The following is a 16,979-nucleotide window of genomic DNA, read 5'->3' as shown; positions in this document are numbered from 1 at the left end:
GACGCATGCGCAGTTAACAGTTGGCGCTGCGCAGTTAACAGTTTGAGTTCGTAGACTACGAACGCGCATGCGTCTGATGGTTGGCAACGGTTGCTGATAGTTCTACGAACAAACCTATAAACAATACATAAGTAAAGTAACTTGTAAAGCGGTAACGATTCATTTTATTTGAGAAGCTAATTAAGGGGTGATTTTCGCCATTTTTTTTTCCAAAAAATAAAAGGGACCAACAATATTTTGAGCGTAACTCACTTACTTTTTATGTTTAAAGTTTTTTTAAAAAACAAAAATAAACCTTTTTTTAAACACTTTAAAAAAGTTAAAATGAATTTTCCCCTAAAAGTGCTCCGTTTTTGGGTTATGTCACATTGAAATATTCGATTTGGAATTTGACGAAGAAGAACCTACATTTCATTAGCTGCAACTCTGCTTCTACTGGGTCTGCAGACTTCACGCATACACCATTTTTTTCAATTTTTTATAAGCTATATTTTTACTAAGAATATTTTTTTCGCTAAAATACTTACTTTTTGAGTTATCTCCGAAAAACCGTCCAAAAACATTTTTTTTTTGGTTAAAAATGAACACATTCACTCGCACATAACTCGAAAAGTATTGACTTAGTAAAAAAATTCTATAGAACAAAAGTTACTTAGAATTAGTCATTTTATCCAATTCCGGATCCACTTATTTTGAACGTATATTTTTTCACCCCCAAAAAAATTTTTACCCCGTATTTTCCAATTTTTGTAAAATGGAGGGGATGTAGACAGAATTGTAAACTTTTTCTTATATAATAATAGACAATTTCAACTACCTATTACCAAATTTTCATCCTTCCTTTATTTTTTTGGAGGTTTTCGGAAAATTTTGCGTTCCCTGATCGGGCTATAAAGGTTTTCTTATTTTAATCTATAGTGAAAGTATTTGTCAAATAACTAATGAAAAAATATATTCAACAGCCGCGCTCTTCCCCCGCCTCCAGCACACCATGCGAGCGCCAGGCCCGTGCTAGCCAGCCACGCTAGTCACCCGCTGCCGGCTCATCTGCAATTCCCGTCACACGCTCAGGTGACGGCCGCCTCCTACGGATTCGCCCCGCTTAGCCCCGCCAAAAGCCATCAATACCAACCGGCCAGTCTTTGGTTCGCCGAATAGATACGAAGGAATATTATGATACAAAAAAGAAACTATACGTTGACTGGATACTGCTCAAATTTCGGTCCAGTTTTTTATGAAATTGTATTTAGTTTTGGTTGTTATAAGATCTGGTGGTAAGTGCATTTAGATGCGAAATGAACCGAAATGTTTGTCAAATTTTTAGATATATACAAGAAGCGCATTGTGGGATTATGAATAAAGTTTAAGTCTACTCTACAAATGACATTGCACACATCTTGTGAAAAATATAATGTCACTCAAATGCAAGAAAATTTACATGAGAAGATTCATCTCGAAATTACAATCATTTTAGATCGTTGCGCCAACTCCGAATTTTGTATACCTCTGAATATAGGAATACTGACCAAAGTCATGACTTTATTATCTATAAGGTAAGAGTAATCCTCTGTCTTAACCCTTTCGTTCACGAATTAAATTTCTTTAAGCTAAAAATCTGATATTTGCAACATAGCGAGAATGATTTTTTTGCGAATTTTTGATATTAGTTTTACATTTTCAAAATGCACAGTTTGGTCACTACAGGTTGTCCTCATTTGAGAACATCGTAAGCCAATGGAGTAAAAATATTTGATATCTTTTTTAAAATACTGACAAAAAAAAACAAAAACTAAAGTGTTTTATTCGGTAAGTAATATATCTTACAAAACAATTTTTTCTTTACTTATACAGAGATGAACGTTGCATTTATCCCATGTCATTCGTAAGTTGCTCTTACAAACAGGCAATGTACATCTGGATACATTAGGTTTATCATCGTGTATGAGCCAATGGTGAAATTCATCTAGTCATACTTCTTGGACGGAGCGCGTTTTTATATTTACCTAAAAATGAATTTTTCCGTTGACTCACAATGTCCACAAACGAGTACACGATTTTCAGAAAATCCTCGGTAGCTAATTTTAAGCAAAAACGCTATTATACTGAATTCGCTCTACGGAGATTCACTTTGACACATTCGGAATAGGAAACATACAACACAAAAATTCCTACCTCACACTATGTATTAACTGCTAAAATCAACTTAATCTTTCATTAAAAAAAGAAGAATTATTAGAAATAGTGGGAGTGTCTACTAATCTCATAAAATTTTGTGGTGTTTATTTCTACAAAATATTTTTATTTTGTACAATAAATAATTTTCTCATTTGTTATCAATACATTATAATGGTGTAAAAAAATAATTATTGATTGGCGTAAGGTTTATGTTATTTTTATGTCTGTTTACTATTAATAATATTGGCTATGAGCAGGTGCGTTGGTTGTGTAGTAATTTCCAGTCACTTCTGACAACTGAACTTCACAAAACAGAAATTACTAACGTCAGTGTCAAACTGAATCTCGATAGAGCGAATTCAGTATAACAATAGTTTTTTAATAAATTCTACTATTTATCAACATCACAAAACACATTCAATACCAATTGTTCATATTTATAACGAAAGAAACTCAAATGAATTCGGCTGCATACACCAGTCATAAGTAACTATAGAAACCCATATTTCAACAAATTAAATGTTTTGTTCAAAAGCTGTTAGATGGCAGCACAAGTCCTCATTTGACGGAATAGGATATCCATAATCGGGGACAATGTGTTACCAGAGTAAAAACACATGTAGCTACATACAAAAAAATTATAGAATAGGTTGTCCTCAATTGAGGACACGGTTGACGAAAGGGTTAATACTTGAAAAATATTTATGAACTGGCGACTTACAAAATCTTTCTTCTCTCTTTGACTTACATACATTCCCATTTGATTTTAGATTTATTTCTTTTGTATTAATCAAAATTCAGACTTTACGCAATGATATGAAATGATTGTAATTTCGAGAGGAATCTATTAATGTAAATTTTATTTCATTTGAGTGACATTATATTTTCCATAAGATGTGTCCTTAACACGAAAATACATGTTTATATTTCAAATAACATATTGTTAGAAAGTAACTCTCTAAACAATGTGTAACAGTTATTACAAACAATTGTAATAATTGTGCATTTGATGGAATGTAAAATTTTGCGCTATATTGTGTATACCTCTTCATATGATTGTTTGTCTAAAGGAGATGGCGCCACTAAATGTACTTACTATCAAATCGAATGTTACTTGAATAGTGCCTATGTTTTAACCGTGTAATTTTTAAGTTTCTGTGTATTGTGTGTTAGAATTTTTTAATTGTTAAGAATTTTCCGACTTATTTTATATTGATTGCAATGGTATTTTGTTCCCTTGTGTCGACAAGAGTCCATATAACACACTATGTTATGTAGGCTGTTGTCTTGGCAAGGTCATAGTGTTGTATACGAAATTAGTTTGTGCAATTATCGGTCTGTTGCTAAGGACGTTTTACCTCTTTCAAAACGGTTACTTGCAACGGATCTATATCTCTAACGTTCCACATTTTCTCGTACTTTATTTTAAACAAGGTATTCTTCTATCTTGCTACTAATACAAAAAGGGTATTAATATGTGTTAACGTAAATATTTTACCTAAACAGTTTTATTATTTTTTTTCTTACGAAAGTTTTCGGGGGATATTTTCCAGTGCAACTTTGTACATATTTATCTGTAGCACTTGGAAATGACCACTGATAACAATAAATATTTATTTATCACTTTCACATTATATACATACTGCCTTCATATCAAAATGATTATTTAAGGTCCGCCCTGACGGACTTAGCATTTTAATCATGATTAGTGTAGAATGATTTAAAAAATATTAAATTTAATTTTTGTTCTATTAATTAATTAACTAATTAATTATTATATCGTATTTTTTTAATTTTTAAAGAGCCTTTATCATACGGCGGATAATCCAATCAAAATAGTTATTCATTCGCCGATGCAGTTGGCATTCCTGTATTTTTGTTTATTATAGCTATTAACATTTTATTAGGATTATTTTCTTCTGGTTTGAAGATTGATTTATTAGTTCGAGCTTGTTTTAAAGCTTCAATTTTTCAAGTAGTAGCAATACTACGCAAGAGCTAGAGTTGAATAGAGAAAAGAGGAGATAAAGACGTTTACTGGAGTGAAGTTGGCAGAGTTTTAGAGCATCGTGGATTAGGTTTAGTTAATACATGATTGATAAATGTTACACCAAAAACTGTTGAACCAAGCGGCATCACAACACAAAAAGATATCATTTGTATGAATGAATATTACTTTGATCTCTCATCGTTGAGGTGGTAATAGATCGACATATTTAAAATTTATTAATTTAATAAAACTTGTTTAAAAAGATAAACGAATATGTATTTTAATGATCAAGCTTTAACTTACCTTTTTGAATATAGGCGAAAAATGTTGAGCAAACTCTTGAAGAATTACTTTTTTTTCATAAACGGGTTATAGACGGAGAGGCAGCGCTGAAAAATCTATTTGAATTTACTAAAGCTAGATTTTTCACAGTTGATTCTAAATATTCATTGTAATGAAAATCTATGCACAGGTTAATTTTAGTCAATAAAAAAGCTACAATTTAGTAGTTTATAATTTTTTTCATATCTTCAGTATTTTCGGAGATATTTTGAAGTAAAAGGTAAAAAATACCAAATTGCAAAAAATCAATTTTTCTTTAAACTCCAATTTTTCCAAAATTAGGGCATTTTAAATAGGTCAAACTCCTTGAGTGTATTGATAATATAAATATAAAAGGAAGTACAGAAAGTTGAAGACCAATTTTGAATTAGGAAGGTAGTTATGGGGTTGTTTTCACTGATTTTTTCGTAGAGAAAAGCAGGTACCGACATTTTTTTGTAATTCGCTTAATTATGATGCTAGAAACTTTTTATTATTTTTTTTGAAAGGTCTAATTGTATACTTGAAAAAAGATAATTCAAGTTTTTCTCGAAAAATGCAAATTTTTCCCATTATTTGGCTTTGAATATTTCAAATTGTGCATTTGACGAAAAAAGCTAACCTTAAACATGCCGTATCTCGGTTTAAATTGGTCTTAAAGATATTATAGGAAAAGAATTTGGTTTGTGTTACTAAAAGATACAATTTCGATATCGACAGTTTTTTTTTATTAAATGCATATTTTTCGAGGTATTCTCAAAAAACCCTCTAAAAAGTCGATTTTTTCGTCGAAAAACTGTTATTTTCAAGCGCGAATAACTCGAAAAATATTAGTTTTACGAAGAAAATGTAAAAAACATTTTTTCTTAGAATCACTTTTTCCATCGAATTACATAGTTAAAATGTAATAAAAAATTCCCACCCCCGAGATGGGGTGGCAACCACCCCCAAGGTTTTAGCGTATGATAGCGGCATGATATAGAAAATGATTCTAGGACTATTCCCTACCTTCTGTGAAAATTTCAAGTAAATCCATGCTGGACGAAAAAATTGCGAGCCAAAATGCTTCATTTCCTCAATCGACTATTGGGGCCGACCGACCGGCTCTGTCCCGTCATACAACTGACCGACTATAATAACTTTTATTTATATTTAATTTAGAATGTGTGTACCGATTTTCAGCCTTAGTAAATGGAAATAATTACCTTCGTAGGAAAGCAACTTTGATACCCTCTCAGTAACCCCTGTTCTACGTTTCGCTTGACGGACCGCAGTATGTTTTTCTACACACTCACAGTAATCAACTGTGAAAAATCTAGCTTTAGTAAACTCAAATAGATTTTGCAGCGCTGCCTCTTGGTCTATTACATGAAGAGTTATATGGAAAACAAATCTTATGTTTGAAATACTGCTTAATTTAGTTGATTACTTAATTACATCTATTATTTAGTTTACTGTTTTTGTTGGGAATAAGCCACAATTTTATTTTTTCAACAAGTTTATTTGACGTTTCGATTTCCGATTCGGAAATCAAAACGTTAAATAAACTCGAATTTAAAGTAAACTTGTGATTTGTTGCCAATAAAAACAGTATTAAGATGCCACACAGAAATAGCTTTAGAACAATATCAACTATCTAATAATTATCGATACTTTGGCTACAGCCTTTGACAGAATCATATGTACAGTATTTGTAGATATGCCACCAGTTGTATTGAACGTTGTGGTTCCATACAAGTTGTATTGAAAAATGTTGGATGGGTTGCATATGCGGATTCGTTTTGAATGAAGTAAAAAACAGACGTACTCGCAATCATTTATTGTTATAACTTCCGACGACCGGTTTCGTTCTCTACAATTTGCAGAGCATCATCAGGTCAACGGTTACAAGTAAACTAAACGCTACAAATAAAAAACCAGAGTTAGGACATTGTCTGGTTGTAAAAAGATGCTATAAGATCAAGTCAATATTTAAAAATATATAAATTAAAACCACAGACATATGTATGCACCCATACCGGTAAAACAAACACTCATGTTTCTGCAAACACATGCAAATGTATGTGGTCTATGATTGTGCAATGTAAACGTGTTATACTTACATGCCGTTACAAGGAGGGATTTCTAAAGTCTTCAATAGTATTGAAAAAGTTTGTAGAAGCAAGTGTTGTGAATCACAAGAGTTTTTTGTCTACATTGTCAAAAAAAATCGTCGTATCAAAAAGATCATCAGGTTAACATTCTATCTCGTAAATTTCTACCATACGAAGAATGTAAAGAACCAAATATACGTCATGGTGTAACGTTTGCTGCATTTCAGATTATCTTTTTTTGCTTTTCATGTTTTTAAGAATTAGGATTAGTTTTGTCTTTATACGTAGTTTTACTAGTCTTTATTATAGGTTAAAGAGTGTCTGTCACTTCACACCAACAAAGTAACGTTAGTTGGAATAAAAAAACGATATCGCAAACGATTGCTACTACTTGATTTTCATAAATTGGTAATCGACAGTGTTTTGATATGATAGAGACCTGGAACTTCCTCTCTAGGTCCTGTTTTTCTGTCTTTTAGCTTTTTGAAAGTCGCTTTTGGAATGTTTCCCGTTGCGATTTTTTATTCTACTCTTCACAAGAATAAAAACACTATATCTAGCTAGTCAATTTTTGCAATTGAGTATGTGTCAAAATAATTAGGGGGATATGAGAAAACACTTTGTTTTTTTAGGCTGAAGTCCAGCAGAATCCTTTATAGGTGTTTCAGAATCGCCTCGAGAATTTTTTAATATAAATATTAATTTAGGTGTTTCTATCTAGATGTATAAGCATCGAGGTTTTATCTGATATGTCTCTAAAGGATTCGTTTTGGACACTGCCATATACGACACTTGGGGTTGGGTTTCAATTTAAAGTAAATAAAAGAATACTTAGTAGCGTTTAAATATTCAAGAAAATTCTAGTGTTTTAAAATGTTTGATGTGCCTGTAAATGTAATAATCTTTCATACACTCTATGTTTGACGTTATGTAATGAAAAAAACAACTATGCACTTAATGTCTCAGTGTTTTTAACAAGGGTATATATGCGTCAATATAGTTGTGGAATATATAGTTGTGATATTTAATAAAACTATTGAAAATTATCATTTTTTATGTTATTTAGGGTGAGACCTTTTGTTGCCATTACTATTTGAATCATTAAACAAACGTTTTAGGTAAAGAGGAACACACATTATGAATTTTGCCAGAATTTATTTTTTTATGTACCTACTCTTTTTATTGGCGGTTTTTGTTTTACAAATCCTTAAGCTGACTTGTAGCTCAGACGATCAGAAGACTCTAGTTCTCTCCTTGATATTGATAGAAACGTATAATATATGTTTTTTAATTGAGTATTATTCAATTAAAAAAATGGTTCGGTGCTGGGGCTATTACAATTAACACGTTGATCACTGCTGTTATATTTTTTATATGCCGGCTTATTGGCTCAAAAGGCTGTCGGATTCGGTTGTAGGCAAATAAATTGGACTAAAAATGGCGGATAACAGCTGAAATATGTCTGTAGATTCCTTCGACGTAATGCGTGATGTCAACATGAACTACAAAAATTGGACTAAAAATGGCGAATTTGATTAAAAATGCCGAAACGGACTAAAAATGGCGCTATCTAGCGGATAATAACTGAACTATGACGGTAGATTCCCTCGACGTCTGTGACGTCAGCATCTATCTCACTCATTACTCATTGGAAAGGTACTTCTCTCTCTAACACATTGATTTCCCTATCTCTATAGTGAGGCAAACGTTGTATATCTACTATGTTTATGCTGTGAGTAGTTTATGCTGTGAGTCATATCTGCGCCAGAAAATTTTCAAACGCAACAGCGTAACATTCAGAATAGATCTGCAGCTTGAGTTGGGATTCGGCAGTGAATCACGTCTGCCTATTAGTAGGGTGAGAGATAGACTATCGTGGATCTCGCTCTTCGGTTCTGATCCTTCAAAGGAAGTGTACTGGTCATCGTAATGTCGTGTATTGTCCGTCTCCAAAGATTTCTATCTCTGGTTATTTATTTTAACCCATGCACAGGTCTTTTGCATATCCATGTAATTTGGTCGATCCATTTTGTTGTTGATCTTCCTCGTGATCATCAGCTTTCTACCTTTCCTTGGATAACATGTTTTCTGTGTCTGCTCTCATAACATTTCCTAAGATGTGCTAGATAACCGGAGCATACTTATTTTATACATTAGTTCTCATCTCAAGTTGTTTTACTATGAAAAATACAAGTTAAAAATATTGAGATGCTGCAAATATAATATCTAGAAAAATTTTACGTTACAAATACAACAACAGCCGAATAAAAGCGATAAATCATTGTGTTTCTCTCATATATGATCACTGCTGAATGATAGCCAAATTTTTGTAAGTCAATGTAGCAGTTCTAATCAACTGTATATTTGCACTAATTTTATATTAACATTTGCATCAATATTTTTGCGTATGCTGCGTCGTCTTCAAACGCCAAATTTATGCCAATTATACCATGCCATTTTATCGAAACGTATTCACTGCGGATGGCACCGTTAGGAGACGTTAGCAGACACGTTTTATGTGCGGTTGGCGCCAATTGGTGCCGCGTGTATTTGCGATTTCGCTGCGTACGGCACCGTTAGGAGCCGTTACAGTCACGTTTTATGTGCAGTTGGCGCCAGTCGGTGCCACGTGGATTGGAAATTTCATTGACGGAAATTAAAATCATCGTTATAAAGATTATTATCCTTATAAAATTATTTCTGTATCTTGAATTTTTATTTTTGGCGCGTCTACTACTTTTGGAGTAAAGTTGATCTTATTTTATATTCAGCCTCCTGTTTCCTTGGTGTCATTTCCACTGGGAAATCGCTTGCAAATCGTTTTTCCTCGCAACAACTGTTCATCCGATTCTTTCCGAGCCTTCTCAGCTGGCTTTTTGGATAACATCTGCGTTTTCCATGTTGGAATATTTCTCCATGTTGTCTTTTCCTGGAACCATTTTAATACAGTCGTAATAAACTGCTTTGAAATTTTCGAAAATATTTATTTCCCCTTACCCTCCTCTTTTCAGGGATACTTAGGGATAATTCCAGGGATACCTTTGGACATCTCTGAAGTTCAGCTGTAGGTCGGTTTTCTGAGCTAGAAACGGTTCACTTTGACGACATTGAAGACTCATACTTCTGCCAGAAGTATGAAAATGTTTTTGAAGTAACCATTTCTTCGGTTCTTCTTAGTTGCTTGAATACTCATCCCTGACAATGGTTGGTTCTGTTTTTCAAACATGTTGGTGTTTCCTTTCTCTTTTAGATTAAGATTCGTCAAAGGGGGTAGTGTGGTCCTGGAGCATCTCTCGCAATGTCTCTTCTTTCTTCAAATTTGCTTGCAGTATTCTCACTTTGCGACAAACTTCACACGGAACTAATCGATGATACTTATCACTGATACTCCGATGGTCTCGCTGTTTATTTACTATTCAAACCGTGTTTATCGTTTATCTGCTTCTCCATCTAGGCTGACTATGGTGAGATCTGACGAAGACGTAGTGGAGACGTCTAGAGGATAAAGCAGACATACTGCAGCACATGCCTTTTCGCAATATCTGACGGGTTTTATTTAAAGGTGACACGACACTCGACTATCATTTTTCTGAAAATTTCTGTTCCTTTTTTACCTTTAATATATCGTTAACTATGTGATAAAAAAGTAGTTTTGACAGCAAAGAGTCTACCCTGCGTAACTCCATTGCCTACAAATGACGATTTGGAAATAATTCGGTGTTCTTACAAAAAAAAAAAAAAGTTTTACAAAAGAATATCGAAAGATTGACGATTCGTCATAGATGTTTTCAATTAGTTTAGAAGGTATATCTTAAAAAACTTAGGCGATAGAATTAGAAATATATATGGTAGATGTAACAAATAATATTTTTGGATTGTGTAGAATAGTTTTTCGGATTACTAAATAATACAAATAATAATCAGGTGTTTTTTCGCTATATGTAGGTTTTCTCATTGGAAACTGCTCTAGCTTAAGGGGATTTTGCCTTGCAAACATGGGGTTTTTCGGTGGTTCTCAACAAATTAGAAACACTAAGTAAAGTATGTTGTAATTAATTATATTTTAAATTCAGTTTAGATTTGTATGTAACGGTGCTACACGTAATTGTAGCATGAAAAAAATTTTCTCCGTCCTGTAATAAATTTACCTATACATAGGAGTTCTTTGGAACTACTAAATGTTTAAGAACGCTACAAAAAATTTTCCAACATATTGATATATTTATTTCGGTGTTTTCTATTAGTCCATATACTGACGGTTTTCGCTCCAGATTTTAAAGAACCGCTTGGATAGACATGAAATTTGGCATACACATAGCTAAATGTCAAAGAAAATGATATTGTGTCGATGTATGCTTTTGCCCTGGGATGAGTTTCAGCCCCTTCTTGGGGGTGAGAAAAGATACGTTCAACATAAATTCGGAATTGGATAAACCGACTAATTCTAAGCAACTTTTGTTCTATATCGTTTTTCACTAAGTTAATACTTTTCTTCAACATTTTTTTAACAAAAAATCACGTTTTTAGACGGTTTTTTGCAAATATCTAAAAAAGTAAGTATTTTATCAAAAAATGTTCTTGGCTTATAAAAAAGTAACAAAAATGGTGTATGTATAAGGTCTCTAGAACCAGTAGAGGCAGATTTGTAGCTAATTAAAAATAAGTTCATATTCGTCAAATTCCAAATCGAATATTTCAAGGTGAAATAACCAAAAAATGAGGCACTTTTTGGGGAAAACTCATTACAATTTTTTAACCAGTCTGGTCTTTAGAACCAGTAGAAACAGAGTTGTAGCTAATGAAAACTAGGTTCATATTCGTCAAATTCCAAATCGAATATTTCAACGTGAAATAACCAAAAAATGAGGTACTTTTTGGGGAAAACTCATTACAAGTTTTTTAAAGTTTCTAAACTTATTACAAATATTTTTTCAGCCCCACAAAGGGGCTATATTCACCCCCGGGCATAATCACACATAGGCACAATATCACTTTTTTTCTTTGACATGTTGGCTATGTGTATGCCAAATTTCATGTCAATGCAAGCGGTTCTTTAAAATTTGGGGATTTTAAAATATTTTACCGTGAGTGAATGGACTATATGAGGTACTACCTCTATCGTGAACCTTAACACTGTTTGCAAGGCAATATTATTTTTTGTATTGTACCCCTTGCTAGAGCATCTAAATAAGATACGCTGTCCGGGTATATGCATGTTGGTGTACAGAATTTTCGATGTTCAGTTCCTCAGCACTTTAATTTTTAACTCCAATCAACAGATTTGTACATATTTTTTAACATTGTTGGTTCAAAGATCTTTTTTCTGTGATCGTCAAAATTTCTTTTGTACATATTTTCATTTTGGTTCGTAGATTCGGCAAAATCGGCGCAGACTTTGGTACGAGGCCTAGAAAGCTATTGGTAGATTGAAGGAACAGTAGTGGTAAATAGTAAGAACTAGAGATAGGTCAAAATATCTTTTATCAAAACCTGAATTTGCAAATTTTAATTAGTAATTTTTTAGAATGATTTTTCGAACAATTTTAGTTTCTATCCTTTAAATTCGAACTGGTTCTAATCGTTTGTGTTGTGGAAAGGAATTTATTAGTTTGAGTATGTTCATTGACTACAAGTCACAAATATATAATATAAATTTAAATATGTCACATATTTTTTCAAATATATCTAAATAACAAGAAAATAATGTATTCGGTAAAATTAAATTGATTTGGATTATTTAAACTGGTCCTAAAAGTACCTAGTTCGTACCTGGCACATAACATCTAAGCACTTATACCGTTTTTAAACTAGGAGGAGAACTCAAGGAGGAAACTCAAAAGACAAATTCACACCAAATAATGTCACTATAAAAATCACCAGATTAATCTTCTTTTTTTGGTTGATCATGTTGGCCTTCGACTGTAATCCATAAATACATTTAACATAATACATATTATATTATACTAATACGTCGCTCAAGAGTTCTAAAAACAACTGTTTTTTATGTAAAAGCAGACTAAAAATCTGAAAATTAAAGGAATAACGCAGAAAACACAAAAATCGCCGATATAACTTAATTAAACTATGAAATGACAATTATGCCCGATTTCACCAACGATACCTAAACAGTTGCCTTATTAAGTAATTCTTATCGATAGGAACTTCTTAAGTCAATACTTAAGAACAATCGCATTTCACAATTAAAAGAACTGCTTATCTAGGAAATGCTTTCCTAGGTATTACCTAGGGTACGTTTGAACTATTTCTGATAAATAAAAAGAAGAATAAGATGACATTTTCTTACTTTTTCGATTATTTGTCATTATTGTTTGTTTGCCAATTTGGTTTTATTCAGTTTTGTACTGTTAAAGTTATTTTATTTAGTAGTTAGTTAATTGTGCATTAAGTTTGTGTATAATAAATATAGTACTGTATGTTATTTGTATATGTACAGTGAAATGGAGGAAAAGAAAAGAGTTATAAATTTCACATATGACGAAAAATTAAAGTTAGTTGAATTATCATTATTGAAATAATTTTAAATATAATATGTTGAAAATTGTTTTTTATTATTCATTTTTTAATGACACACTTTAAGTTATATCATGAATGGGTTTTTGAAACACAACACTAGTTTGTTAGGTAGTAGGTAGACTACATAATTTTGCCAACAGACCTGTAAAAAACTCCAAAGGATTTTCTATATTTTCCAACACATATTATATTAATAATATAAAAGAAAATACAAAATTACAACTAATAAAATACCTAATATTACAGAATAATAGAAAAATTAAGGTAAGAAGCAAATTATTGACAAACGTCACAAGTACATTAGTCAAAATTGTAAAAATATAACCCGACTGTCAACGATAAGTAATACCTAAAGTTTAGGGAGATCGAAATCCGTATCCTAACGTAAGGTAATGCTTAAGCGGTTTAGGTAATTCTTATCGTATGGTGAAATCCGTTTTAGAGTTAGGAAGTACCTAAACCCACTTAGGTAATTCTTAAATATTTAGGTATCGTTGGTGAAATCGGGCATTAGTGTCAAAATTTCATAACAGTGAACTTGCCTGAGGTTGGACAATTACAAACAAGCAAATAATTTCCGATCTAAGAACAATAAACTCGATTACATAACTTATTTTACAATACGTGATAAACTCCCACTGATATATTTGACAGAAGCTGATATGTAATAAAGAAAGGTAGTTCCAGAAAAATACTTAAAATATTCTTTTTACTAATGTATTGTTTTTGTAATTTGTATTTGGCTTTAAAATCAGTGGGCTGAAAAATGAGATAAAAATCTATTTATTTAAAGTCTAACAATCTCCATTTTCACAAAGATCATGTATTGAAATATCAGTTGCTCGATTTCTTCCAAGAGAACTTTTCATCGGATGCTTCCAATTCCATGGAATCAAGCATTGAAAATGTACTCAAAAAATTCTTCATTTCCTCGATATTAGCAGTTTGAAGTCAGACAATAAAATAAGAACCAGCATTTTTAGAAATCATTATTTTATCACACTTTATACATTTTACCAAATCTCTTACGACTAATTACTTAAGAACCACGAAAAAAGACGCAGTTGAGTCGATTTTGCCCAATACTCACAAACCTTTTCGCTTTAACTAGTTTTAATAATATTGTAACGCCTTATTGAGAGACAAATATTAGTATTTTAGACTTGACAGTCATTTTAGATATATATTATTTAGATCTTTTTGCTCTCATTTTCAACTAATGCACAGGGTTTCGTAATAGATTTAACTTTTAAAAAATATTAAAAATAACAGCGAAGTAGCATAGTTGCCAAAATTTATTGTCATCGAAATGTTTTGCTTGTCGCAATTAATATATTGTTTTTGCTCATATTATTTTAATTTTTGGGGCTTTTATTATAGTTCTTTTCTTTGTTTTAAAATTTTGTCAGTATTATGTCATAGATAATTTGAAACAGCCTTTTCATTATTCATTACTATAATTGAAAGTACAACCAAATGCACATAAAATTTAGTAGTAGTACTATCATTATGATATAAAAAACATATTGGCCATACAAGGTCTTCAAAGTCTTCAATTAGGAGATCAATTTGGGCATATTATTTTCTATTTTGCTAGTGTGTGCTTTCCGAAAAAATTAAAAAATAAACAACATATCTCAAAGAACGAAATAGTTGGCAGGAAATTGTTGCATGAAATGTTACTTTTTGCTTTGTTAAACAATAGTATAACATAAAATTATACACGTAAAAATATAGTATAATCATAGTATAATTTTACACGCCCGCGCCACTGAAATTACTCCTCATTCGCCTCAAATTCCGTAATGATTCACGAACTTCGAAATGAATCACTGACAACTATTTCGGTCTTTGTATTAATCATGATTTTTAAATATTGGTTATTTAGAACAAAAAACTCAAAATCTCGAACTTGATCATTTAAGTCATCAACTTCCTTAGGCAATTAACTCTTTATATATTTATCTAATATCTCTTTGTACTTCTTTATTTTTCCAACTTTTTTAGTTCCAAAAAATTTTTATAAATTTTTATTTGTGTTCATCTTTGGTTCTTTTAAAACAAATTCAATTGGAATTAGACTTCTTTATGAAGTGTAACTGAAAATATAAAATATTTATTTTATCAAAACTAAAACAGTGTGATCACCATAGTAATGACGATGTAATCCTTCGTCTTTATGTGACGTCTGTATCATTGGGGCGTGAGCAGCTATGGCTGCAAACATTTCTCTGTATTCAGCTGTACGTATAGTTCGTGTCAGTATCAGTTAGTAGGGCAATGTCATCTGCATATCTCTATTAGATTTTTCTTTAAGTCCACAAATTTTGTTCCTGTAGAGAGGTTTTCCCATGCTTTCTTAAATAGCAGCTCCGAGTAAAGGTTTAACAGCATAGGGGACAATACACAACTTTGCCTTACTCCTTTGCTTATACAGTCAAACCCGTGGCAACTGGGTGGCAATATGTATAGTTTGTAGACAAAGGAAATTATTTTACGACTGAATTTGTCGATAAACGATTGAATTGGTACTCATAACAACGCAATAAAATATGTATTATCTATCTGACAAACCCAAATAATATAAATAAAACAGCACTACCTACAGGCCTTCGAAGCCCTTGGCGAGAAACCATAATAAAAGACATAATTTAATTTTTTAGGAAATTCGAAATTGTAGGTAAAAATTTATTCGTTGACCTGAATAATATTCTAATAAGCGGTCTTGTTTTATTAATACGTATTCCAATAAACGGATAAATTTATTAAGGAGTAAATGGAAACGTTTCGGGACCTCGAATTTATATTTCATAAACCGGGATATTCCTATAACTGGTACTTTAATAAGCGGGTTTGACTGTACTAATATTTCTGGATGTTTGATGGTGGATCCTAAGCTTGGTATGACTCCTGAGAGCAAAATGATATGAGAAGAAGATGAATCTGAAGCGAGGTAATACTTTTAGGTAATTGTAAAGCTTCTTTCGTCTATTATTATATAAGATTTATTTTTCCAACCACCTGGGTAGCTCATAGGAGAGTATGACCTAGGTAGGCTGTGGTCCGGAATGATATTGGCTTGATTTCCACTCAAATTGAAAACCAAAAAGTATTGCCAAGGTCCATGAAGGCCGTGACAAACCTTTGAGTAATAATTTATGTAATATAGGTCTTTTACACTTATACACTGTAGCCCGGATTGGAGACATTGTTATTAAGAATCAAAATGAAGAGAGAAGAGAGAAAGAATCGTTTGCACGTTTTACTGCTATTATTTTTTTTTTGTATATTTTTATATCTGGTGATTTATACAAATTTGAAAGTTGTATAATTACCGTGTATTTTTAAAATATTTTTATTAGTACTCCCTTTTATTCATATACTATTTTTTTCTTGTTGTTTGTAGTTTTAATCCTCTTCTTAGTCTGTTTGATTTGGATCTTGATATTTTTGAAACAATCCTGGAAATCGCTATTCGTGGCAATATGTTTGTTGCAGTATTCAGTATTCAATTCATCTTAATATATTTTTGTTCTACGCATATATCAGAGAATATTGTTACTACTGAGAAAAAATCAGTTATTTTAATTTCGATGACGAGTTTCGATATAGAATGAAGAATGAAAAGGTTTGTTCAACAAGGTTGGCTTCATTTTCGTGAAGCATATTTTTATATACACATGTACTTAGTACTGAAAGCTTTAGAACATTTCTTAAATAATTAGCCATGCTCGTTGAAAAGTATTTACATATATGTAACTCAGTCTTCACGTACGTAGTATGCAGTCGACCTTGTGCAGTTCTCGGATTATATGACAAACTTCTGATATTGAAGAGTAAAAGTATATAAAGAATTTTTGTGTCTG

At 31.9% G+C, this 16,979-nt stretch overlaps 1 protein-coding gene across 3 annotated transcripts in view; it reads left to right on the top strand.

The window, feature by feature from the left end:
• LOC114325820 (homeodomain-interacting protein kinase 2) overlaps window positions 1-16,979 on the top strand; it is a 273,933-nt gene that overhangs the window by 237,918 nt on the left and 19,036 nt on the right. For all 3 annotated transcript variants that reach the window (XR_007697026.1, XM_028273951.2, XM_028273950.2), the window contains exon 17: window positions 963-16,979. This exon is cut by the window's right edge. Coding sequence is in view for 2 of the 3 variants with exons in the window: in XM_028273951.2 (XP_028129752.1) it covers window positions 963-1,158 (196 nt within the window). In the remaining variant the exon portion in view is untranslated. The remainder of the gene's footprint in view (window positions 1-962) is intronic.

The sequence above is a fragment of the Diabrotica virgifera genome, chromosome 3, assembly GCF_917563875.1.
Source record: "Diabrotica virgifera virgifera chromosome 3, PGI_DIABVI_V3a".
NCBI lineage: Eukaryota > Metazoa > Arthropoda > Insecta > Coleoptera > Chrysomelidae > Diabrotica > Diabrotica virgifera.
Note: the sequence above shows the minus strand (reverse complement) of the source record. Positions and strands in the feature narration are given on the sequence as shown.